Here is a 24,506-nt window from a genome sequence, read left to right as displayed (position 1 = left end):
AAAGGAGCTATATCACAGTTTTTTAAAAAAGTAAAAAGCATCTGCAGTAAACTAGGTAGCAGAAGAAAAATGTTTGCATACATAATTAATGAGAAATTTATACCCAAAATTCTAAGTAGAGAGTGTATAAGTCCATTAAAATTGCACTTTTGCAAACACTATAGCAACTTACATTTAAACTTAACTTTTTGTTTCTTCCTAAATTTGAAAGTGGAGGCAAACAGTAAACTACAAAATAAGAATACAGAGAATTGCAGGTACCACAAAAAAAATGATGCTGCCTATTTTATATAATGTGACACTTAAAGCAAACTCGGCACAAATATCTGTCTTTAGTTTTCCTACTTGAAAAAAAGTAAATTTATTGTTGCTGGCAGGATGATATGGATGAAATAACCAGGATGAATTGAGGGGGGAAGGGGAGAAAGAGGAGCCAAGAAATCAGATACATTCAATGAGCCTTCAAACTCACTTCAGCAGTAGGGATAAATAATTTAATCAACTCGGCTTCATTTTTTTCCTAGCTCCCTAGTGCAATAGGCAGATATTAAAAAATAAAAATTTAAAATTCATGAGCAGTTGTGTGTGGAAAAACTATCGCTATATAATAAGAAATATAAAGTGATATCAATGCAAGCACTTTGCATGTGTCTGCATCTGCATGTGCATTTTAACTTACACTTTTCACCATATGAAAATAAATTATTGGTGAAATTTATATAGAGAACTTTATTTTTCCCCCCCTGCAAATTACATTTTAGGGGCATAGGCCAGTACCTGCAGTCGAAGATTTTCAACACCATTTGACTTTTTGGCTAACATGAGCACTGTGTGACAAGGCACTGCAGTTTGAAGATTTGAAATAACAAGCAGAGTTCAACAAATACTGTTATAGTACCCCCAATTAGGGAGAAATAACTAGAAATAAGTAAATTGGTAAAAGTCACCAATATCATATGGTACCGTTACCGTGACAAATGATCAATCATCGTTTTAATGAGGTGATTTGAGATTATAATCTCAATTTTCCAAAACAACTCAATACATATAAAAATAAAAGTCCGTGATGAAAAGGTGTTCCTTTTGTAATTTATGAAGGACACATCAATAACTACAGGGAAAAAATAACTGCAGTAAGTGGTCAGAAGCTCCGAAATATTCCTGGTTTATATCATACACAGTCAGATAATAATTTTTGGAGTCTAAACCAAACCACCAAATTCTTGTCATGTAAACGATCGGGTCGCCTTAGCAGTCACATTTCAGGGGTTGACTGGTGTCAGCAATGCCTAAATCCAAACTATCAAATGTTTATTGTGTATGTGGGAAATGAAACGATGTAGAGAAGTTAATACCAACTTTTAGAGCTAACCATCACCCACCCAAGGCTAAAGCCAAGTCATTGCCCATCGCCACCAAGATACAATAAGTAAGTAAAACCTGCATTGCTTGGTATCATAGGTTAATCTTAGCATTACGCATTGCAAGCTCTGATTTAGGATATCAGACGTAATTTTTATTTACATTAATTTTGCCACTTTATGAAAATGAAGACCACCGACAGCTCAGAGGTACCACCTATCGCCTTTTGCCTTTAGCAACCGGATTTACTGAGCTGAAACCCAGGGGGCAAAAACAACCCGGCCCTGGCCCGAAGCGTTTGCACCGTTCGTGCGGGCGCGGGGCCGGGCGCTGCAGGGGGACCGGGGCGCCCCCGCCGCGGGGAAAGCCCGGTCCCTCGGCGGAGCCCGGAGGAAGGGACAAGCTTTAGTCCACCCGCTGTAACTTTCGTTTTTACGCGGCGCTTGTATGTAACCCTCGCGGGGAAGGCGCTCTTTCTCATTTAAATCGCAAAGAAGCCGCCCCCGACGAGATAGGGCCGGAGGATTCGCGCCGGCCGGCTCCCAGACCGAGCGGCTGCCGCCGGGCACGCCGCCGCGCCGGGGCGGGGACCGGGGCCAGCACCGCCGCGGGCCTTCCCCCGCCCCAGGCGGTCCCGGGGACCCGCCCGCCGGAGTTGAACCCAACTTCGCCGCTTGTCCGTCCTCCGCACAGCCCAGCCGTGCCCTGCTGCGGCCAGCCCCGCGCCCGTGTCGGAGGGCAGGGCGCGACCTGCATCGCCCCCGGCCCCGAGGGGCGGAAGGGGGGGGAGGGGTGGTCGTCCCGGTCCCCCTCCGCGGGGGCGGGATGTGCCAGGCCGGCGAGGTGCCTCCCCCTCCCCGCCCGCCGACGGGGCCCGCGGCGGTGCCGGCGAGCCGGCTGCTCGGCGCGCCCGCAGCCCGCGGAGGGGGAAGAGGACCGGCCCCCGCCCCCTCCGCGTCCCCCGCCGCCGCGGCAGGTTCCCCGCGCGCCCGGGGGCAGCCGCCGGTAAGAGCTGCGGGGGACGGCAGTGGCGGCGGCGGGGAGGTGCCCGCCTGCCCCCTCGGACCCAGCCGGGACCCCCGTAAGTGTGTGCTCGGGGGAGGCGGGGGGAGCCGGCCCCCGGGAGCCCGCAGCCCGCGGGGGAGGGAGGCGGCAGCCCCGCACCCCGAGCCGGGCCGGCGGCCGCTCTCCTGCGGGGCGGCTCGGGAGGCGGCGGGACCTGGCGCGCTCCGCCGCTGGCGCAGCCACAGCCGGACCCGCCGCGGCCGGGCGGAGCCACGTGTGTCCCGCCCGGCGCCCGGCCGGGAAACTACCCGGAGGAGGGAGCAAATTTTGCCTGGAGGAAACCAGCTCCTCTTCGCCCGTAGCAGCCAGACAGCGGCCGCCCCTCCGCCGTCGGCCAGGGGGCTGCGGCCGGTTAGAGAAGAGCTTCCTCGTTCGGGAGGACCTGTCACTTGCGGGTTTGCAGCGAGGCGCCCCGAGCCAGCCCCAGCCCCGCAGCGCTAACGGGCAGCACGCGGTCCCGCATCAGCTGCCTCCCGGGCAGCGGCTCGGGGAGCAGCCGCACAGACGCCGGAGCGAGCGGGCCAAAGTCAGGAACCCTGCGCTACGTGCGATAAAGTTGGTCGCATTGATGCGCTGAATAAATGTCGTGAAATGTTCTTTGCGGTATGGCTTCTCCTTGACGGTGGATATGCCCGTGGCAGTTACTTTAAGAATTAGTAATCGGTTAGTAGATTAAAGATTCCAAGCGATTAAGAGCTTTGCTGGTTTATTTTTTCCTTAAAATGTAATGTGGGGTTCTCTCGTAGTGAAGCTCAGTGAATGCTGCAAAGCAGAGGAGTTTGCCACCCCGGCTTATTTACAAATAAAGGTCCCGATTACTAACACTTAAAGTACCGAAAGCGAAATTTGCTAATTACACATCACGCGCACGAAACCCCGAACTGTCAGATGAGTAGCGTGCCAGCACGTTTGCAGTCGCTAGCATCCCTCCCGTGTGCACATTTACTAAACGCAGCTTGCTAGCAGCGCTCGCCATACGATAAATCGTCCAGGTTTGAAATTCAGAGATACTTCTAGTGCGTCTCAAAAAGCAGCTGAACATCCACTCTTCACAATATATTGGAGAGCTATACGGAATATAAAAACGAGGCTGAGAACTGGCAGATTAGATTTACCGTTCATATCTGCTACTTGATTTCTGGAGGGAACGTGAAAAAGACCTGACGGATACGTTTAGCGATTGATTCTCCCTTCATGAGGTACAAACACAAAAAGCAAGGCAGAGACAATGCCGAAATGCATTAAACCTCAAAATCGATTACAGCCCGTCAGAAGATCTTTTAAAACAATACAAATCGTGGACTTTGGCGTAATATTTTATCCCGAAAGACACTAAATTTGCCGTGAATGCGCTGCCTTGTTCACTGGCCGGTTCACGAGAGGGAAAAAAAAACAACAAAAAAAAACCAACACAGCAACTTCTCGCTTCAGTTACAGACAACTATCAGGAGGAAAGGACAGCGTGATGTGGCGCCAAGTGTGAGTTAATGAATTTACGCCTCTGCTCCTGTAGGAGCGAGCCCGGTCCGCAGCTCCCCAGTTGATGGCTGCCCATTAATACACCTGCGTTCCCGCCCCGGCCGTGGGGAGGCAGGCGGGGATTCAGTGCGGAGCCGCACAGTTTTGCCAGGTCCTTGCGAAACGCCAGTACCCTTGGAGTTGCACCCAAAGGAGAGCCATTTCTCTGGATTTCCGAGCCACAGACGACCGGGGCGGGTTTTCTGCTAGTAACCTTCTACCTTTCTATATGTGCCTGCGTGTGCGTGTGTGTGTGTGTGTCTGTGTATACATATCTATCTCCTAGAGAGGGATTAATTAGCCGGGTTTGAGCTGAAAGAGGCTGCAGTGACGAGGCCAGTGGCGATTGGCCGCCCGCCTGCCTGGCCCTGCCTTTATAATTTCCACACGAGTGCATCTGGGCTCTTATACAAACCAACAGCCAGCTTCTTCTGACATATACACACACACACACACACACACACGGCACTTTTTTCCACCATCTGATTAACCACCCTGCATACACACAGTGATTACTACGGGAAAACATAAATAAATACGAAGAGGTTTTATTATTTTGACTACTGGAAGCCTCACTGTGTCTCAGTGCAACTTTTGTTTTTCTTGCTGCTGGGGAAGGTGCAGCTCTCGATGCTTTCCTCTCACTCACGGACCCTTTAAAAAAAGGGGGAGGAAAAATATCGCCCCCTCCAGTCCCCCGCCCGCCCCCCCCCCCCTTCCCCCCCCCCCCCCCCCCCCGCCACACACACTTCAAGACGGCTGATCTAAAAAAGCAGGAAGAGAGCATCTGAGGAGCAGCAGCCCCAGCGCATTTTGAAAAACATTTGTTACATTTCAGAGTGCGGCAGCCTGTTTCTCCTCTGAAGTTGGCTCCAGCCTTAGCAGCCGCATTGGATCCCACAGCCTATTGCGAGACTCCGGTATACAATCCGGATCTCTGCCCCAACATGATCGCGGCCCAGGCCAAGCTGGTGTATCATTTGAATAAATACTACAACGAGAAATGCCAAGCCAGGAAAGCTGCCATCGCCAAAACAATCCGAGAAGTCTGCAAAGTGGTGTCGGACGTGCTGAAGGAGGTGGAGGTGCAGGAGCCTCGCTTCATCAGTTCCTTGAACGAGATGGACAATCGCTACGAGGGGTTGGAAGTCATCTCCCCCACGGAGTTTGAAGTCGTGCTGTACCTGAACCAAATGGGGGTTTTCAACTTCGTGGACGACGGCTCCTTGCCGGGCTGCGCGGTGTTAAAGTTAAGCGACGGGCGCAAGAGGAGTATGTCCCTCTGGGTGGAGTTCATCACGGCGTCTGGCTACCTCTCCGCTCGCAAAATCCGGTCCAGATTTCAGACTCTGGTGGCTCAAGCCGTGGATAAGTGCAGTTACAGAGACGTGGTAAAGATGGTGGCGGACACCAGCGAGGTGAAGCTGAGAATCAGGGATAGGTACGTCGTGCAGATCACTCCGGCGTTCAAATGCACGGGGATCTGGCCGCGGAGTGCTGCCCACTGGCCGCTTCCCCACATCCCCTGGCCGGGACCCAACAGGGTGGCGGAGGTCAAGGCGGAAGGCTTCAACCTCTTATCCAAGGAGTGCCACTCTCTGGCCGGCAAGCAGAGCTCGGCCGAGAGCGATGCCTGGGTGCTGCAGTTCGCGGAAGCCGAGAACAGACTGCAGATGGGCGGCTGCAGGAAGAAATGCCTCTCTATCCTCAAAACCTTACGGGACCGTCACCTGGAGCTGCCGGGCCAGCCCCTGAATAATTATCACATGAAGACTCTGGTTTCCTACGAATGCGAAAAGCATCCCCGCGAATCGGACTGGGACGAGTCGTGCCTGGGGGACCGGCTCAACGGGATTTTACTGCAGCTCATCTCCTGCCTCCAGTGCAGGAGGTGCCCGCATTACTTCTTGCCCAACTTAGACCTCTTTCAGGGCAAACCTCACTCGGCCCTGGAAAACGCGGCCAAACAAACGTGGCGACTGGCTAGGGAAATACTTACCAACCCCAAAAGTTTGGAGAAACTTTAAAGGGTAACTCTAAAAGCGGCCCGACCGATCAATCTGCTTGTTTCCCGATGAAGTTTAAGCTGCCTGTTCGAAAAGTCAAATATTGTCACTTGACAATGCAAATCATAACTCTCTTTTAAAAAGGAATATAGTTTAGGCTCTTCACAAAGAAAAGCAAGTAAGAACAGCAAGTATGGTTCCTCTTATCTTCGTCACAGTTTTGCAGTTCCCCATGGAAAAAAAAAAAAGAAAAAAAGAAAGAAAGAAGAAGAAAAAAAAAAAAGAAATTGTGTTACCTGGAAAGGAAAATTGGCCGTAATTTAACATGATTGTGACCGTTCTGCCCAGAAATGGTACCAACGGATTATAAAAAAACCCGGTATTTTTATGTAAACCCTCTGTGAGTAAAAGCTATTTGGATATGCCACCTGAACAAAACCTAATGTACCTTTTAATTTGTATCAAATATTGTGATCTCACATTGTCTTTGAAATAGTGGATGTTGGTGTTTTGTGATTTGGTGAACAGAAGTTAAATTGCCATTTTGGATACTTCAAGGACAGTTTCTGCTAAAGAGAAGATACCATTTAAAAAGGTAGATTTTATCATGGTACTTTTGCTAATTGTCTTTTGAAGTGTCTGAACTTAACAAGTTTACATTTTTCGTTTCATATATATTGCTTGTTCTATTTCTAACATTCCATAAATATACTTGAAATGTTATTTAAATATATTCAAAAGAAATTTGGATTCTGCTTATATAATAACGCTTGAATATTGGAATTATATATTTGAAAATGCACTTGAAATACACTGGATACACCTTTTGTGATTTAGATTTTAATTTCTGTTGCTGATTTATTTAATTACAAGCTAATAAATGAAGTAAAATGCATATGGGTAAGCGTTTCAATACCGGATCAAGTTTTCTACTTGAAAAAAAAAAAACAACAGAGGCGGCTATGCTTTTGTGAATTTTGCCTTTCTGTGGAGAGTTGCTTAAAACCTGTAAAGCAGAAACCTTCAGGGCTGCTGCCTGATTTTGCATTTTGAATAGTTTTGTAGAACAGGGAAATACTGGTGGTGCAAACACATTAGAATTTAGCTCCAGATGACCATCAGCAACTGTCAGATACCGATGCAGTTGTTAAGGCAGTAACACTTTTTGAGCCGTCCGAAAAGAAACCTCTTTTCGAAAGGTTTACTCTGCGGCACTGATGTGTCTCTGCTCGGTTTTGAACAAAGCTGAGGAAACGCAACATACCCGTACAAGCAGTCGGTGTACTGAGCGAGCAGTGAGCCTGATAAAAGTAGCATTTTGGCGCAAGTAGTAATAAAGAAGAAAATAAAATTTGTAGGTGAAAGGCTCAAGCCGGCACCAATAAAGTGAACAACAATATTACTCTGACCTACAAATCCGTTATGAATGTGATAAGATTGCCAGCTGCACTCCCAGAAATCAAAACTCTGTGCTCCCAGGGCATTCAGAGGGAATAACATGTACGTGCTTACAAAACTGCAAGCGATCCAAAAGTGCCTGTCCGTGCTGCCACGCCTGGTCCTCCTCAGTATGCATTTCTTTAAAGCGGCTTTATAGGCAAAACGCAAAAAACGCCGGTTTTATTTAGTACCCGAACAGTCAACAAGTGCTGAAAGGGGCCGATCGCCTGTCTAACACCCACTAGCAACTATTTCCAGTGGGTGCACTTTAGAAACCGTTACACCCAGCGATTCTGACAGGATCTCTTACCCCACCCCACCCCACCCCCCACCCCCCACCCCCGGCACTGCGAAGCAAGTTCCGAGTTTGAGAAATGACTCGTTAAAGAGAAATCACCTTATTACAACCATATTCAGACGAGGTCGCTAGCTTTTTCTTGCCAATTATTTACGATATTTCTGCAGAATAAGGACCCCCGAGGTCTTTGTAAAAGTACCTTCCCCGTTTTCTCTCTTCTAACATTTTCCAGCGCAGTAACAAAGAAATAAAGCAACAGCGATAAGAGTAACAAGAGATGCAGGCGAGAGGAGCGCCCGGTAACACACGTCCCTCCGCAGCCCCCCCCCGGCAGCCCCCCGCCCTGCCCCCGCGGGGAGGGAGCCACGCAGAGGTTCCTGCTCCAGTCACGCACCCCTGCCCTGCCGCGGCTGGGTTGGAGGTTTTCGCGGAGGGGGGGGGCGGCGCTGGGGAATCGGTAGTAGTAAATGACTTCAGAAAAAAAACCAGAGCTTTCCCAGGAATCGAGCCTTGGGTACATTCCTTTTTTTTTTTTTTACCCCTAGAAAATAAGCATTAACTTGCATTTCAGCAGTCAGAGTGTTTACAAAATGCGCCGTATTTTCTTACATGGCAACTAACTTTCTTGAAATAACGGGGTTCTCCAGTATCCTCGGAAGGGGTAAAACCCTCCGCTGCTGTGTCTCAGGCAAGCTGCGGGCTGGGACTGCTGCTCCCTCCAGGGATTTCAGAGCAATTGGCTTAACTACTAAATCTGACCACGTTCATACAAAGGCACCGAGCGAAAGGCTGTTGGAAAACGCGCATGCTGCCGTAATAGAGGATTTAACATCATTAATACATTGCGCTTTTTTTTTTTTTTTTAATGAAACGCAGCGAGAGGCGGCAGGCGGGAGCGGAGTTTGGAGGGAGGGGGCGGCCCTGGCGCACGTGCACCGGGACCGGCACCGAGACCGGGGACAGAGCCGCCCGCCGCACTCACCTTGGGGTCGATCTTCTTGAAGGCCGGGTCATCCTCGTCCACCTCGAAGTAGATCTCCGTGGTGGTGATGGAGAGCGTCCCCTTGGCCACCACCACGGGGGCGATGAGCTGTGCCGGCGTGCTGAGGACCACGGGGCCTGCAAGGCAAGGGCAGCGGCGTCAGGTTGGAGGCGCCCGGCCGGCCCATCCCCGGTGGCCCTTCCCCTTCCCTCCGCCAAGCCAGCGCCCGGCGAGCCCCCTAATAAACTTCGTTTGTAAACCGCCGTGTTTATTCCCTTCCTGCCCGCGGTCAGCGCTTTGAACTCCGCGGTCAGGACAGAAGCGACTTTGTGAGCTCCGGGGTTGCCAGATAAATCAACCAGCAGCGAAATTCAGAGGGGTTAAGAGTGAAAAATAGCTGCCTCTTAGAAGTAGGTCCCGTCCCTTTTCATGCCCTTTTGCTCCTCGTTAACACTATCGCTGTTTATGTGCGATAGCCGCGACACGCAGCTCCGACCTGGCAGCGCGGGGTCGCCGCGGCGGCCGGGCCGGGCCGGGCCGGGCTGGCGCAGGGCAGCCCCGCCGCCCCCGCAGCCCCGCCGCCCCCCGCAGCGCCTCCCCCCCCCCCCCCCCCGCCCCGCCACCCCGGCCCCGCGGAGCCCGGGGGCACGAGCGTGAGCCGTGGGTCCAGATCTCAACTCCGAGAGCATCGCGAAAGATTTTTTTTTTTTTTTGCTTTTTTCACCTACTTCAATACCGCAACGGCTAGCATCGTTAAATGTATTTGCGGCAGGATCATTTTTATTTCAGCTTGCTGTCACTTAATCCTTTTAAAATGACTGTAACAGTGTTTCGCTCAAATACATTGCTTAACGGGGTGCTTGCACGGGCACTGAAAAGATGGGATGGGGAAAACCCGTTATAAAAGGCAGCCTTCTCCGCACACAAATTGTTAGGTTTTAATTCAGGAAAAAACTTCTGCTTTCATGCAAAAGACAACAAGGGGGATCACTTTTTCACCATCTTATCTTCAATACGAATGCAATCTACTGTTAGAGCTGACAACCTCCGTCTTTAGGAAGCTCACTTGCTCTATCGAAAAGAAAAGATGAAATATAAAACACTCTCCTAGATTTAACCGCTAAAGCGTGTAGGGTGATTTGTATACACATACGTGATCACACGCATCCCCACGCACGCACAAACACACATCTGACACACAAACAACGCGAGCCCCGACACCGAGAAGCCGGGAACATCGGCTGATGTGCCTTTCAGGAACTGGCAAACCGATCCCCTCAACGAATGCTAAAAAGGGTCTGGCTGTTTTTAAAATCTCCTCTGCCGTCAGGAAGACCTCGCTCAGATGGTAAGGAGTGCCCTCGTCCCCTTCCAGCTGCCGTCCCCGGGCACTCGCCTCCCTGGGGACCGAGGCGGCGGGTGCGCAGGAGGGCCCCGGGCTGCAGCGCGCGCCGGGGATAACGGCACGGATGCCACCTCTCCGCCTCCTCCGGCACCGCACGCACGCTTTACTACCAGACCTTGCAAGCCACGCTTCAAATTACTCGCTTAGCCCAAATTAGTCCTGTACCGGAGCATTTATGTGTCATGTTGTTAATGTTTTACCTTACTGTAACACCCAATTTGCGACCGTATTGCACAATGTTTTGTCATTTACGCTGCAAAATAAATAAAGAGGGAGGCACGGGCTGCTGTGTGTACGAGGGGAAGCTCAAACGCACGGTTTCAGTGACAGCTTTCAGCAGCCCAGCGTGGCAGGCTGGATAATATTGATACGAACTCTATTTTCTTTCATTTTATTGTTTTCCATCTCCTAATAAACCGGGGTAGCCTCTTGACCCTAGTCAGCTGATCGGAATCACATGCGTCGGGCTCGCTTTCCTGCTCTCCCCGTCTCGCCTCCATCTTCTCTCCCTCCCTTCGCGGTGAGAAGGGAGCCGAGCCGAGCCGAGCCGAGCCGGGGAAGCCCGGCTGCAGGCTCCAAAGGGCAGGGGGGATCGATCCGAAACGCCGCTTTAAAGCCTCATCAATCTTCATCTAGGTTGCTCGAGTAATTACGCCCGATTCTCTTGTACGATTACAAGTGGATTTGGGTTTCTATTCCCCAGGCCCCCTCTCTTTGTGTTTACAGAAGGGGGGTCTGGGCAGACAGCGGCTCGCTGCCCTGCAGAAGCACTTGCCCTCTCAAGCGGGGCGTCCCTGCCCTCCCCTCGCCCTTCCCCGCAGTGCGGCCGGGCCTGGCGCACGGTGATGGGCTCCCGGGCCTTTGTGCGGGGAGAAAAGCGCCTTCGGAAGACACGTCCTGGAAACGACCCGCTATTCTATCATTTTAAGGAGGCGCTTGTGGGCTTTGCTGAATCCCAGAAGGAAGACCATCAATTTAATCCAATTAGCTCTTTTCCCTGGTGTTGTGCGGCTAAGATAAAAATAAAGCCACCGCTATTTAATGGTCAAAAGGCCAAAACCTAGAATCTGACATCCAGGAGAAGACAATAGGTGCATCCTGGCTAGCAAGCGTGCCCGCGAAATGCACTCACGTCCTGGAGAAGAGGGCAGAGCTGCCAAAGCAGGGGGTGGATGTGGAGGGAAAGGGAACAGTCGCTTCTTAGCCCCTTACTGAATGCAGAGGAAATCGGGGATTTCTGGCTGCCTCCTCATCCTCATCCCGAGAAAAGGCTCCGAGCTCCCAGACCAGTACCTTGGCATCTGCCCTCTGTTCTGCTCAAATGACACCTCAGATTTGTTGCAACATAAACATGTCAGAGGTATTAAAATGCGACAAGGAATAAGCATCATTGTACTTTCCAGATGAGGAAACGTCTGCTTGTGGGGTGTTTTTCTCTCTGGGCAAAAAAGAAGCAGAAAGCATAACAAATTATGGGATTTCGAGGGAGGGGGTGTTCAAACTAAGTTAAAAAAAAAATCTTTTCAGATTTTTTTGTCCTCCTGAAAGCCCAAAATAAAAAAAAAAAAAAAAAGGGGGGGTATTAACAGTGTGTCATTTTCACACTTGTCCTTTGGAAATCTCCAATTACAACTTCCAATTCCATAGCATGTTTAAGGAGCACTGAGTCTTTTTGTTGTAGCCTTCAGGGAGCAAGCCAGGCACTGAGAGAATACGAAATTAATCCACTACAGCTACAGAGAGAGAGGATTATGTTTTAATCCCCTTTGGGATAGTCTCTGGATCTTAAGGATCCGATATTAAAATGTTTACATAAAGCATCATCAAAATACCGCAGATTTTCCATATGGCACTGAGCTACCGGGAAGCTTTGGGTCTCCTTCCCAAACCCGGTTGATAATGTCATGAAACAAAAGCCGGGCACACCTGAGCCAAGAGCCGCGGGACGGGCTCATTCGCACGCGGGGACGATAACAAGCTGCGGCTACCGGCCTCGCCCGGCCCCGGGCGGCAGCGGCGGCGAGCTGCGCTTCTGCGGGGGATGCGAACGCCGGTTCCCCGCGCGGCTGCAGGCAACGGGAGCGGAGCGGGGGCCGCGCTGCCCGGGGCACCGGCCGGCAGCGGCACACGGCGGGGCTGCAGGGGCTCCCCGCGCCGCCGGCCACACCGGGGCCAGCCGGCTGGCAGCTGTGGGGGCAAAGCCAACCTGTGGCTGCTCCGCCGCGCCAGGCAGCCCGGGGATTGCGGGGGGGACGCGCGCCTAGAGCGCTGGTCGGCTGCTGGGACCCTTCAGCAAGAGCGTCTCTTTTTTTAAGGAGCGTTTTGTTGCCTTTTCCCAGCTCCTCTGCAGCGGCCAGGGTGGCTCGCAGCGGAGGGGCAGCGACCAGGCGAGAAGTTCTAGCCTTAAAACCAGACCAGAAATCACTTCTGATCTACAGGTCTTGTAATCTGTTCAAATGGAGAATTTTCCGCTTTGCCTGATCCCTGTGGTCAGCACATGTGATTTACATTTCTAAAATAAACGCTACCGCGCATATACATTTTAAAATAATATTTTCTTTCCAGAAGTAAATGATTGTGGGATTAGAAGGTCCCAGTGAATAAAAGCAGAATGCGATCTCTCCCCTCCTCTCTGCTCATTTTTGTTAGACAGAGACTTCAGTCGTCATATTTAGTTCTTGTATCTCAGCTCTTGTATTTTTTAAGTGCAAGTAAAGAAAGTCAGTGCAAGTGAAAAGTTCTATCAGGTGAAGAAGCCTGCTGTCTGCTAAAGTAAAATTGCCAGTAAAATTACCCCTCTTACAGAAAGCTCTGAAAGAGTGATATTTTGAACTTGTCATTTCAAACATTTTCATTTTCCTAAACTGTCACTCTTAACCGTAAGAACTAAGCATGCATTACATTTATGAGCCTGAAAATTACACCAGAAGTATATTTGCTAAAACGATTGGGCATAATTACACTTAAGTAGGACAAGATATATGCTTTTATATGCTGAATTATGAAAACAAGCAATTTACCTGCTGCAGAATTAAAAGTAACTTTTAAAATAATGTGTTGGTGATTACTTATAGATGAGAAAACACTAGCTGGGACAAATACTTTTAAAACATACCCAATCAGTCAGACTAATTTAATCTTACAATCTATTGGTAATTATTCTGAAAAAAAGTGGTGAATATCACCATGTTTCATTTTTAGCTGATGCTGTTTTAAAAGGAAAAACACGCAATCTTTTTTCATACACTGTTTAACATGGAAAAATGAATATATTTACTATGTAAACCATCAAATTTTTCATAAATCACAATTTGTAAATTGATATGATATTTAAACAAGAATTTTAAATATTAAATATAACTATTAAAAATCACTCATAAGGTACCTTAACTAAGGCAACTGAAATTCTCTCAGCACTTTAACTTTAAAGCCAAGTGTATCTGACACTGACTTGCATTTAAAATGACTACAAATCCTTTTACTTGAAACAATTTTTACACAACACGAAACACACACACACACACATACACTTTAGTTTCTTGAAATATAAATGGCATAGCACACAAGCAGAAACAAGTATAGGCACCAGAAGCCTTTGGGAAAGTCAGAAAACTATTTCATCCAATTAACGTCATTAATTTAAGACATGCACTGCCATGTAAATAACAAGTAAACAAAGCAGGAGTCCTAAAAAACAATTAACAGAAATTAGGGTTTTTTTTGTTCCTATTGTTGTCAAAAATCTGATTCAAACTACTCTTTAAAAAGACTCTGCAGTAAATATATTGAACTTACATGAGGATGGTTGCCCCCAATTTGTTCTCCACTATAGCAGATACAGGGAGTAACTCCTTCACTCAACACAAGGCCTTATAAGAATGTACATATACAGTTCCCTTTACATATCATTTTCAACTGTTTCAACAAAGAGAATAATTCGCACAAATTTTTGATTGCAAAAAACATAATCTAAGTCTAAACATGACTATAATCTTGTTTTTCTCCTCCCTCACTTGAGTAACAACCCCAATTCCTTTCCCCTGTTTTCAGAGATATCCAAGCTTACTTTGCTGGCTTTTTACTCTTGCACAATCATATGTTTCATATTGTGAGGGAGGGATTGATTTTTATTGTTTGTTTAAATGTCATTGCCAGTGTGTATAGCCCCTGATATCCAAAATTTTCCCCACTTTCCCCCCCTTTCCTCCATAAAGCACGTAACACTACTACTAACATCAAAGATCAACTTCAATGGTCTTTTTCAACAACAATAACTAAACAATTACAGCAACTCAATTCTCTTAAGTGGTGCCATAACAGCAAACAAATGTGTTTGATTAAAAGGAAAATGTAAATAAAAATAATCTTGCATATTACAACTGTGAATAAAACAGTAAGAAATAAATACATATTTTTGTGAGATTATGAAAATAGTTAAAGATAGTGTTGCTTAAGGAAAAAAAAAATTATCTCAAACATATACATACTTTCCATACATTAGAATTAAGTGACATATGCACCTCCACAGGTAAAATATTACTTGAATTCCATACCTTCCTGGTCACATTGAAAGAAAAATGTAAAAAAGTACTTCTTCCTGAGGGAAAACATGTTTCACAATATTCCTAGGAAAAAGTATCTCTTGGTATAGTTCAAGGCATGATAGAAAGCAACCACTTAATAGAACGGTTACAGAATATGCAGAGACAAGCTCAACACCATAACAAAGTCAATCTTACTAGGTGTCTTCTCACAGAAGGTCCCACAGAACAATTAGCTGTGTGTCTAACAGCCTAAAGCAACTTGGAAAACAAACTTTTGCCCCCCTCTGCAGGTAAAGCTCTGTGGCTACATGAGGACCTCTGAACTGTGCTCAAGCTCTAAGTGGCTTATGTGGGTTTAGTATTGTTCCAGGACATGTTTGAGCACCAACCTGGCAGATGATCAGGTATTAATAATAATCAAGACTCCCCTTAATGATTTACAGCTGGCCAGAAACTTAAATATTTGGGATAGGGACCTCACTACTGCAATGCATACATTTGGCACTTCAAAATTAGATACGTACAGTGTGCTCTGCCTGAAGCTATACCTTGGAAGGACTGAGTAATTTAAACTGGTTAAGAAACAAAGAACTTGATTATTAAGCAGTGCATCCAGATGCGAGTATGCTACACTAAAGCACTATGACCTGCACTAGCTTCCTCCTAATTTTCAGGTAAAATTTAAGGTACTTTTTTTCAACCTAAGTGATGCTGAACCTGCTCACATAAGCGACAGTTTTTTCTCTCTGAGGGAGCCACTATAGCTGTCTATTTAATCAAACGTAACAGAAAAAACACAACTTAGAAAAGCATATCTAATGTGAGAAGAAGAAAGGATAAAGTGGAGAGAGCATCCTGCTATAGCAGTATCCCGCTGAAACAGGAACTCATTGTAATGAGTCAGGAACACAAGGGATCACATCCCAGTTGCCACTCTGAATGAACCAAACTTGACAGGTATCTTATACAGTCCAGCTTTGTGTACCTTGTCATGCCAAAAGAGTTCAATTGATTAGAAACGAAATGAAAGATGTGAACCCTCAGCTTTCATTTCTGCTAGTCTCCATTCTGGAAAAGCTCTTCAGGATAAACTGTAAGCCTTACGCTTCTTGAGACCATAGTGAAGGGAAGTGTTATGTTCAGATAGCTTGGATATTTTAAAGTTCACTTATTTGGTTAGTTACTCCTGTAGGTGTGTGGGAAAAATGAAGTAAGTTGTTGAATCAGCATATGACTTGCTAGGTATATTTGGAAGAATCATCTAAGATGCAATAGTTGTAACTTGAAAATTAAGTATCTCAAAACACCACCAGAACCAATACAGAATGTTTTCTAGTGTAACTGTGTCTGCTGGTTGACTGCATATTTTGCTTTCCCACAGTTAGGGAACTTCTGAAGACTCTCCCACAAATACTCTCTGGTACCTAACAAAAGGAGAACTGATGTGGCAGGCTGTGTTGTACAGGCTTTTTTCCTTAACAACCTGATTTCATTGCAGGAATTTTATTGCTTCTGAAATAACAAACTTGTTAAAGTTTGTTCAAAATGGCTTCCAGGATCAGAAGTTATAAAGATAGAGGCTGACAGAGGATGTTCATAGAAAACTCATTTCTTTAGAAAGCCAAACTAAAAGCACTCACATAACAGGCTACCAGTGGGGACTGTCCAAATGTACTGGGTTAGGCTGCCTCTTGTACAATTTCTGGCTAATAAACCCAGGACTAACCAAACTGTCCCCCTGATTGATTTTTCAGCTTGCTTCTGTTAACACTGGTGGAAAAAAAACACACCAAAAAAGCAAAAAAAACCCCAAATCCTGTCCATAGGTCAACAAAAGTGCTCACTTTAAATATAGGGACTGTTAATACAGTTCTGGATACCTTCCTGCCGCTTACATATGTAGGTCTGTCCCTATATGTTCTTACTACGATGACAGAGATTTTTACATGGGAATCAATTGCATAGTGAAGGTGAAATAAGGTGCAGAATAGTGGATCCTGGCTGCTTACATATAGGCCTTTTTTTCTGCAGTCTCTGTCCTATACATCAAATAGCTCATCAGCTTGACCTTTGATAAGCTAACCAGTTCCATCCAGGGTGTGGTACCTTGGGACCAGGGAGAAGCTGCAGACCTGTGCACTAGGCAAGTGTTCAGTCATAGGCTCCATTGCACAGCCTTGGAGTTTTCAAGTAAAAAGTTTTGCAAGTTATGGAAAATAAATATAAATTAAATAGGCTGATATGAGTGGACAGTAAAAGCACGTGAAGCACTCTCAGAGCCGTTCATAAATGCAAAAGAACAAAGTTTGAATTGATTTAATTTTAAAGCTTGGAAAGCAGGAAATCCAGCTGCCATTTTGAAAGTTGAAGATGCTCAGACTTAGAGTGGGGTGCAATAAGGTGCAAACAGACGGGCTCTTCAAATCTTATCATATGTGACTGTCAACCAACTTATAAAATACTAAGCTATTTTGGACAGTAATGTAGAAAGAATGATTAGAATAAACACTGAGACATCTAAAAATAGTATGTTATAGAAACTGTGGGGCTTTTTTTTTGTTTTTAGTGTGAAAGCCAACTGCATATCAAAAGTATAACTGTTTCCAGTTTATGCCTGAATCTATACTCTAAATTAAACTCATACAAATATGTTTTTCTTTTTTATACTTAGACTTGAGGATCAAAAGCTGAATATATAATAAGCAGAAACTATGGAAATCTGGTTGAATTAAATTTCCTTGTTTGGAAGTACAAGGCTTGTGTGGTTATGTGTCTACCATAAAAAGGGAAAAAGAATGACTATTCTTCCACATTCCGGTCCCTTCCCTAAATAAGCAACCCCCGCAACGGAATTCCTATCTCGAACTCTAATTTGGAAGAAAAATGGAGTTTGAGGGGAGAAAATTATTCAGTAGTACATGCTGAATTCAGTGAATAGTTTCCATTGAGAAGCCTGAAAAACTAGGAGAAATATTGACTTTTTTTAGTGTTTTCTAATGAAATTGATATTCGTTATTTAACTGATGTATTTGTGTGTGCACGTATACATACATACTTTCTTAAAGAAAAAATATAAGAGATGGAAAAGCTTAAGGTACTTTAGACACCTCCAAACAGAGAGAAAAAGTGAAAGAAAATGCAAGAGAGAGGAGAGAGAGAGAAAAAATAGGGCTGGGGGGAAAGAAGGAGAATAACTACTACCTCTGACTCTGGAAGCCTCAGAGGTACAAGCTGTTGGAGTCTGGGAGAGAATTATTAGGAAGCATCACTGCATACTTGCTACAGTCCTTCCTGAGCTTCCCCTGTGGTTGCTCCTTTCTGACCTCTGGGACCCCCCCAGCCCATCAGAGTCACTGGTGGAGGGATGGCAGCTGCTGCAGTAGAAGGAGAGCGTGTGATGGGCAGCAGGGCTCTCCCAGCCTCACAGAAGAGGACCCACCAGGGAGGGAGGAGAAAGGTTGGAGGGTGAAGACGGGACCACTCTTGGAACCACTGTCATGCCTTGCTCTCCAGGAGTTGACAGGGATGAAGATATTCCTTCAACACCTGCAGGGTAGGCTTTGGTTGCTGCTGGAGACAACATAATGTGCTATTGGGTCCTTTCTTTGAATCCATTACTCTGACAGCAAATAATGCAGCACAACTTTCTCTGGTTGGCCCCAAATAAATGATGGGGGTTTTGCCTGCAAAACCTAATAATTTGAAAATCTGTCTTCTCAGTAGAGGCCCAATTTATTGTTCTTTTCTTTAATTAAGAAAATCTACTGTTTGTCCAACTCCATTAACAAAAACAATAGAAATGATCTTACATACTTTAAAATAATTTTGAGATGACAACAGAAGAAAAAACAAGAAAAGATGCCCCTCCATTACTCCTTAAAAATAGGTAGAGAAAAAGTACCGACCAGCTTTGTTTATCAGAGATTGTTTTACACTGGTCAACTCTTGTAAAGAAAATTCAGTGTCAGATTTTCATAATAAGAAATATTACTGTAACTAAATGTGTATATGTATAAATATTAAATGCATTCTATATTTAAAAAGATGAGTAAATCATATTTAAATTTTCCATCCCAAATACTTATTTTGTGACCTTTTTGTGGATGTAGATGCAATTCCTTGGTGTGTTTAGTGTTTTAATTACTGCATCTGGCCCTGTGCAAGGCTTCAAAATAATTTCAAAAGTGTAAATGACTCCTTTGTTTGAATCTGGAATAGAAAGTTTCCCTTAGGGCTAAATTATTTACTTTTTATTATTATTATTTTGGTACTGTTACACAGTTTTAACTGTAAATCTGTGTAGTAGTAGAACTTTTGGCACTATTCCAATTTCCACTAATGACAATGTCAAATGTTTTTTTCAATTCAAAATTGCTGAAAATTGTATTGATTTCTGTTAGTTTGTCTGAAATGAGACTAAAGGCTTACTTTGCATAGGCCACAAAACAGATGTTGATAGTGTTTGGTTACCACCAGTCTTGTCTGGACTTCAAACATGACCTGGAAGTGAAAGGTCTTATATCTCATTAATAATAATACAAGCTGTCAAATCCTCATGACCTCGCACAGGGCAGTAAGTCAATACACTCAGCACACTACCAAGAAGTCTGGATAGAGGGCTTATCACATTTAATCCTCAAGCCAATGTGGAATAGCCACCCATGCTGGCTTGGATGGAAGGTCAGCCTTGTTTAGTAGTAGCAATGCTGCTTTCTAGAAATATCTCTATGCTGAAGTTCAGAGTTGGTAAAAGTTAGGGCAGTGCTGGGCTGCTGTGTCTCACTCACACCGTCCTGGCACATTTGCATTGTTTCCTAGGTTTCCTTCCACCTAGGGACAGATGTACAAGAAGAACAGAAGATTTGTAGTGAAGGTTAAGATATGTTAAGAGTAAGATGCATTAAAGGCAGTTAGGTGCTTTCCTTGGGTTTATTTGGATGAGATGCTCAGTCTCCTCGTACAATGGAGTGAATAACATGTATTTATTCTTGCAAGACTGTTGTGAGGCTGTAATTCACCATGGCTTATGGGATGTCAGATTCTGAGTTGACTGAGCCCAGGCAAATAACCAGACAGATGCCTGCCAAAGCCTTTTGTTTTCCTAAAATAACCCAAAGCCTTATATCCTCCTATCTTTGTTTCCTTTTTCTTTCTAGAAACTGCTCTTTAGAGAGCAGTAAAAGACTTTGTCAGGGATACTTTGATTAGCTGGGACCTATTTGTTGTTGCCACCAGCCACATGACAAAATAGCTGAAATGTGCTCCAGTTACAGAACATGTATCTTTCAAAAATGTCATTAAGGCTAAAATCTGCTTTCAGATGTGCACAAACAATTCTCATCAAGTCAACTGCAACTTCACAACAAAGGGAAGAGAACATATTTCTAAAATGTAAAATTCATAAAACCTGAGTGGTTCAACATTTATTCTGGTGTTTGCCTTTTTTTTTTTTTTTTTTAATGACCTATTTTAGAGCAAGTGGTGCTTTGAAATAAAAAAAGTTTCGTGAAAGAGTATTAATTATCTGTTAAAACATATTTCCTTTTGAGAATGCCAGCTTACAATATTAGAATAGATCCACATATTTTTCATTTTGAAAAAATCACCTACTAAGCAGAAGACAAACTGTTAGTGAATTTGCATTCTCAGGTTCTTAAGAGAAAATGTAAGTATTTAAGAGCCTTACTGTAGCATTAGAAAATAGAAAAGGAAAAGAAAAAGGAAAAAGTTAGTAATATTAACTCACTACAGTGGATTTGATTGTATGAACCACAGATTCACAATATATTAGAAAACAAAATTGACTGGTCTATCTCAATCATTAGTTCTAACAGAGATGTGACTTGCCTCTTGAAGTGAACAGTCTGGGAAGAAAAGGAGCTAAAACTGAAACAGAAAAATTTAAAATACTTTAATACATAAATGCTAAAACAAGAACAACATCTTTTGATAACTCATACTGTAAGACAGTTAAAGTACTGCTTTAGTTAAAAATCTCGATGCAGACTTAAAAGTCATAATTCTAAGACATAATAACATGGAATCTGATTTTTATATTTTACTAAAATGCTACTTAATATAATGAAATCTGACCAACTGCCATTGCAACATATGGAATACTAAGATTATATAATAAAATATTCAGACTATAATTATTTAAAAATTCTCCATCCCATATGTAATTTATCAAAGTGAACTTTGCATTGATTTGTGCCACATGGTTGATGAAAAACTATAAAGAGTCTCTGGAACAAAAGGTATGTACAGATAACTTTGTACGAACAGTCTCAATCTGTTTCAAGCTTTCCTTTTTTTTAGTTTTAACTTCACAAATCAAAATATTGTAACATTTATATTCTCTTAGTTAAAAACTTTCTAAAACCTAAGGCCTCATCTTTCTAAAACGTGCCTCAGTTTCATGGAATAAACTATGTTTAATTGTTTTAGTTAAATGTGGACGATCTTAAATCAATTGAAACCTGTTTTATAATGATTTTGTTTAATTCCTATCCCTTGCTGAGACAACCCACATCATTGTAAACCAGGTTTAAATTGATTTTAGCTTTAAAGTTAAATTGGAGGCATATCTGAATATAGAAATTCCTATGTGTTATTCCTCTATGAACAGTAACTAGATATAAATGATGCTGTGATATACCATAACTTGATATATCTCAAAGATTTCCAGTTCACATACACTGAACCCATCTAACTCTTTAGCCTACAGTGTAGCTGTATTCGAACCTGCTCTTCAAAGCTGTCAGAGGTGGTTCTAACCATCTTAAGCATAAAACCCACCTCCCTTGCCTACTGCTTTTCATGATTTCAGTTATTCGACCCAAGTTTCAGAGTCACATTGTATATTCTGAAAACTGTGGAAAACCTTGATACCATTATATGCAAAATCATGCAGCAAAACAGAGGGCATGGAGGGACTGGTTTTTTCAGCAATGGGTAAAATTTACAAAAGACACATACGATACCATGTGTGACCATTAACTCTCAAAAGCATTTCATCTCCAAAAATGAGCAAGAGTCGAGTAGCAAAGGCTGCAGTTAATCTAATAGTAAAAATGAGGTAGTGGAATGTGGGTTCTTTTTGACAGGTTTGCAGGTTTTGGTACACATATAGAAGCATTAGCACATCATCTCACCACCCTTGGAGGCACCCTGCTTGCTTTGTTAGTGTTGGTAGGGAGCACAAAGGCTAATTCTGTTAGGACAGACGTCCTGTCAATATTTCAAAAGTTGATTTGTTTCAGTTTCTGTAATTTCTGTTTTCCTAATACAATATCTCCAAATTTCTATAAACTTTAAAAGCAGAGGACTAGAATTACTGTGCCATGTCCTGAAGGAGAACAGGATAGCATATATGTAGTGATCTCTAGTAATAAGCTACATTGCACATTAATACTTAAGGATGCATTGAAATACCAGTTTTTTGCAGAGGGATGTAGCTATAGGGGTTGTACTGCATCAGTGTGTTTGAACGAAATGGCAGTGTTGGGGCATATATAAGAACTTCATAGCTGACTGAGATTTTCCAGACTGGGCAAGAATTCTGCGTGTCCACTTTGCAGTTCTAATTAATATTTCAGTGTAAATGCACACTGCAGCCTTTGAACTACAGCTAGTGTATACATATTTGGTTGGAAGTATTGTTCTTATATCTAAGAACTTAGCCAATGCAGCACCAAGTTTTCCTTCTAAAGCAGAAAGGGACATTGATCAAATTATTGCACTAATCATCCTGCTTGATGCGCTGTTTTATTGGCTTAAGACAACAGTGTCTCAGCAATGGCTAGCTGCAGATTGAGAAAGCAAGCAGATTGACGTATCAACTGTGATAATCATGTACTGAAGGTTACTCCCAAACAAAAGCATTTACTTCCCCTGCTCTGCTGTGCTTTAGTTTCAAAGTGTGAGACTAACTTCCATGTAGGAGTTTTTTGGTTTTTTTTCCATTTGTTTATTTTTTCCCCCATTTGTTTATTTTTTGTTTTGCTTTGACTTTTTTTTTTTACCATCCATTTATGATCTTTGCTACAAATTTCAACTATGGCATCAGAGGAAAATGCAGGAGCAAAGATAGCTATTTTAAACATTCAGTTATGCAGAAAAAATCCTGAGACACCACAAAACTACCCCTTAGTGGAGTAGTTTATTAAAGATTTTCCTAAGTAAATTAACCTAAAAATGTTATACTGCATTTCACAGTTCTCACATTTTTATCTCATCTGAGAGAAGAGTGCATTTTCAACTTTCAACATGCCTTTCTTTCCAGACTACTTTCCCAGGAAAGGTAGTATTGGCTCAAGACAGAGCTGTAACAGAATCTGCTAGAAGGTGGATAAAAGTGAGACCTCACTGCATACCTTCAGCCAGGGAGAAAGGTCTACAAAAGCTCTCAGGTACATATTCACAGAGGATTCATTCCCAGCTCGTATGCTAACTAACAAAGTTCACAGCTGGGTTACAGTCTCATTCCCTTGTTTACAACAGGCAACTTTTTCCCTGGCTGTGACAGATGGGTTGAGATACTGCAGATCCCCCCTAACTCCATCACTGAGAGAAGTGGGTGCCAGCAGGAGCACACGTGTCTCTCCACAAGCTGTGTGGCACTTGGGATCAGGTCATGGCACACAACCGCATGCTGACTCGCAAAACCCTGAGTTGTGGAATTAGTACTCTTTTCCATTTTAACAACAACAACAACAACAATAATAATAATAAAAAATAGAGACACTCCACAGTGATTTTACAGAATTTTCAACAAGTCATCACAGGCAGCAATAAAAGTACTTTGAGGTATTGCTATTTATTGCATCTCTGCTGAAAGACTGTGCAATAGGCACATGCTTTGCAATCAAATTCCTGTAGTTCACAGAAGTAGGGCATCATATTAAATCTAGAACACAAAGAATCTATTCGCACTGTAATTGTATGCTTAGCTGTCAATATTAAGACACCAACCACAAAGGTTATGAACTAACAAGTTTAAAAGAGCCTTTTGGCTCATATCTTAGTTGTGATGAAAAGTATAATTACCTGCAAGGTTGTCAATCTCTTTCTCTTGGAGCAGGCTAACAGCATCATCATCTCCTTCCAGCATAAGCTCTGTTTCTGCGTTCTGATTTACCACAGCTTGACTTCGGAAAGTCTTCTTTGACTTCACTACATCCTCTTCGGTGCCTAAAAAAAGTTGGAAATGCTGTGAATTTAGCTGAATAATTTTTTAAATATAAAACAACTAGTCAAGTAGTAAAAAAATACAGTATAGATCTTTTTTATTGATAAAGGGAAAGAACATTTTCTAAAACTTTATCAAAATTTACAAAATAAGCAGCCTTATTCTATCTTTCAAAATATATCTTGAATAAAATACGAATTTTTTCACAAAGACTCTCCTGCTTTTAATAATTGCCATTTACTTTATGTTCAATTTGTTCCATTAATTTTATACCTGCAAGAAATTCAGCAAGGAGTTTCTCTAGCGTTTTTGGTGTCCTGACTCTGATTGACCTTTGAGAGCTCAAACCACCTACTCTAAATAAAGAAGCTGTTTTTAGGAATTCAAAATCTGTCATGATTTTTGTTTTAGAGATTGGGGGGGACAGGGTGGTGAATAGGATATAGGTTATCTCAATATACAGTAACAACAAGGTAGCCTATGCAGAGATTCAGAAAAGACTGAAAAAAGACAAGCACAGTAAGGGAATTTTGGTGTGCATCTCTGTGTGTGTTTCTAAGGTGCACAATAAAAATGTTGGTATATAGACATGTGCCAATTACCTCAAAGGGCTTCACAGGTAAGTCTCACCCTCCTTCTTGCCTACAACCAACTTTTTCTATTCAGACTGATGGTTCCTTACAGCAGGAGATAACC

The 24,506-nt window shown here is 43.9% G+C and overlaps 2 protein-coding genes across 4 annotated transcripts in view; one reads left to right on the top strand and one right to left on the bottom strand.

Moving 5' to 3' along the window:
* Positions 1 to 24,506, bottom strand: part of NBEA (neurobeachin) — a 510,074-nt gene that overhangs the window by 144,769 nt on the left and 340,799 nt on the right. For 2 of the 3 annotated variants that reach the window (XM_056329057.1, XM_056329058.1), the window contains exons 40-41: positions 23,669 to 23,812; positions 8,672 to 8,808 (exon numbers count right to left, since the gene is read on the bottom strand). In XM_056329057.1, coding sequence (XP_056185032.1) covers positions 8,672 to 8,808; positions 23,669 to 23,812 — 281 coding nt within the window. Of the gene's footprint in view, positions 1 to 8,671; positions 8,809 to 20,467; positions 20,507 to 23,668; positions 23,813 to 24,506 lie in introns of all 3 variants that reach the window. The other variant, XM_056329059.1, reaches the window with a different exon arrangement.
* MAB21L1 (mab-21 like 1) lies at positions 1,971 to 6,846 on the top strand. The gene has a single exon (XM_056329056.1). The coding sequence runs from the start codon at positions 4,893 to 4,895 to the stop codon at positions 5,970 to 5,972; it is 1,080 nt and encodes a 359-aa protein (XP_056185031.1). The 5' UTR covers positions 1,971 to 4,892; the 3' UTR covers positions 5,973 to 6,846.

This window comes from Falco biarmicus, chromosome 2 (genome assembly GCF_023638135.1).
Source record: "Falco biarmicus isolate bFalBia1 chromosome 2, bFalBia1.pri, whole genome shotgun sequence".
In the NCBI taxonomy this organism is placed as follows: Eukaryota; Metazoa; Chordata; class Aves; order Falconiformes; family Falconidae; genus Falco; species Falco biarmicus.
This window is presented reverse-complemented; position numbering and strand designations above follow the sequence as displayed.

What these genes read in the sequence shown, in the direction of transcription:
- MAB21L1 (XM_056329056.1), top strand. Translation starts at nt 4,893, where the DNA reads ATGATCGCGGCCCAGGCCAAGCTGGTGTATCATTTGAATAAATACTAC.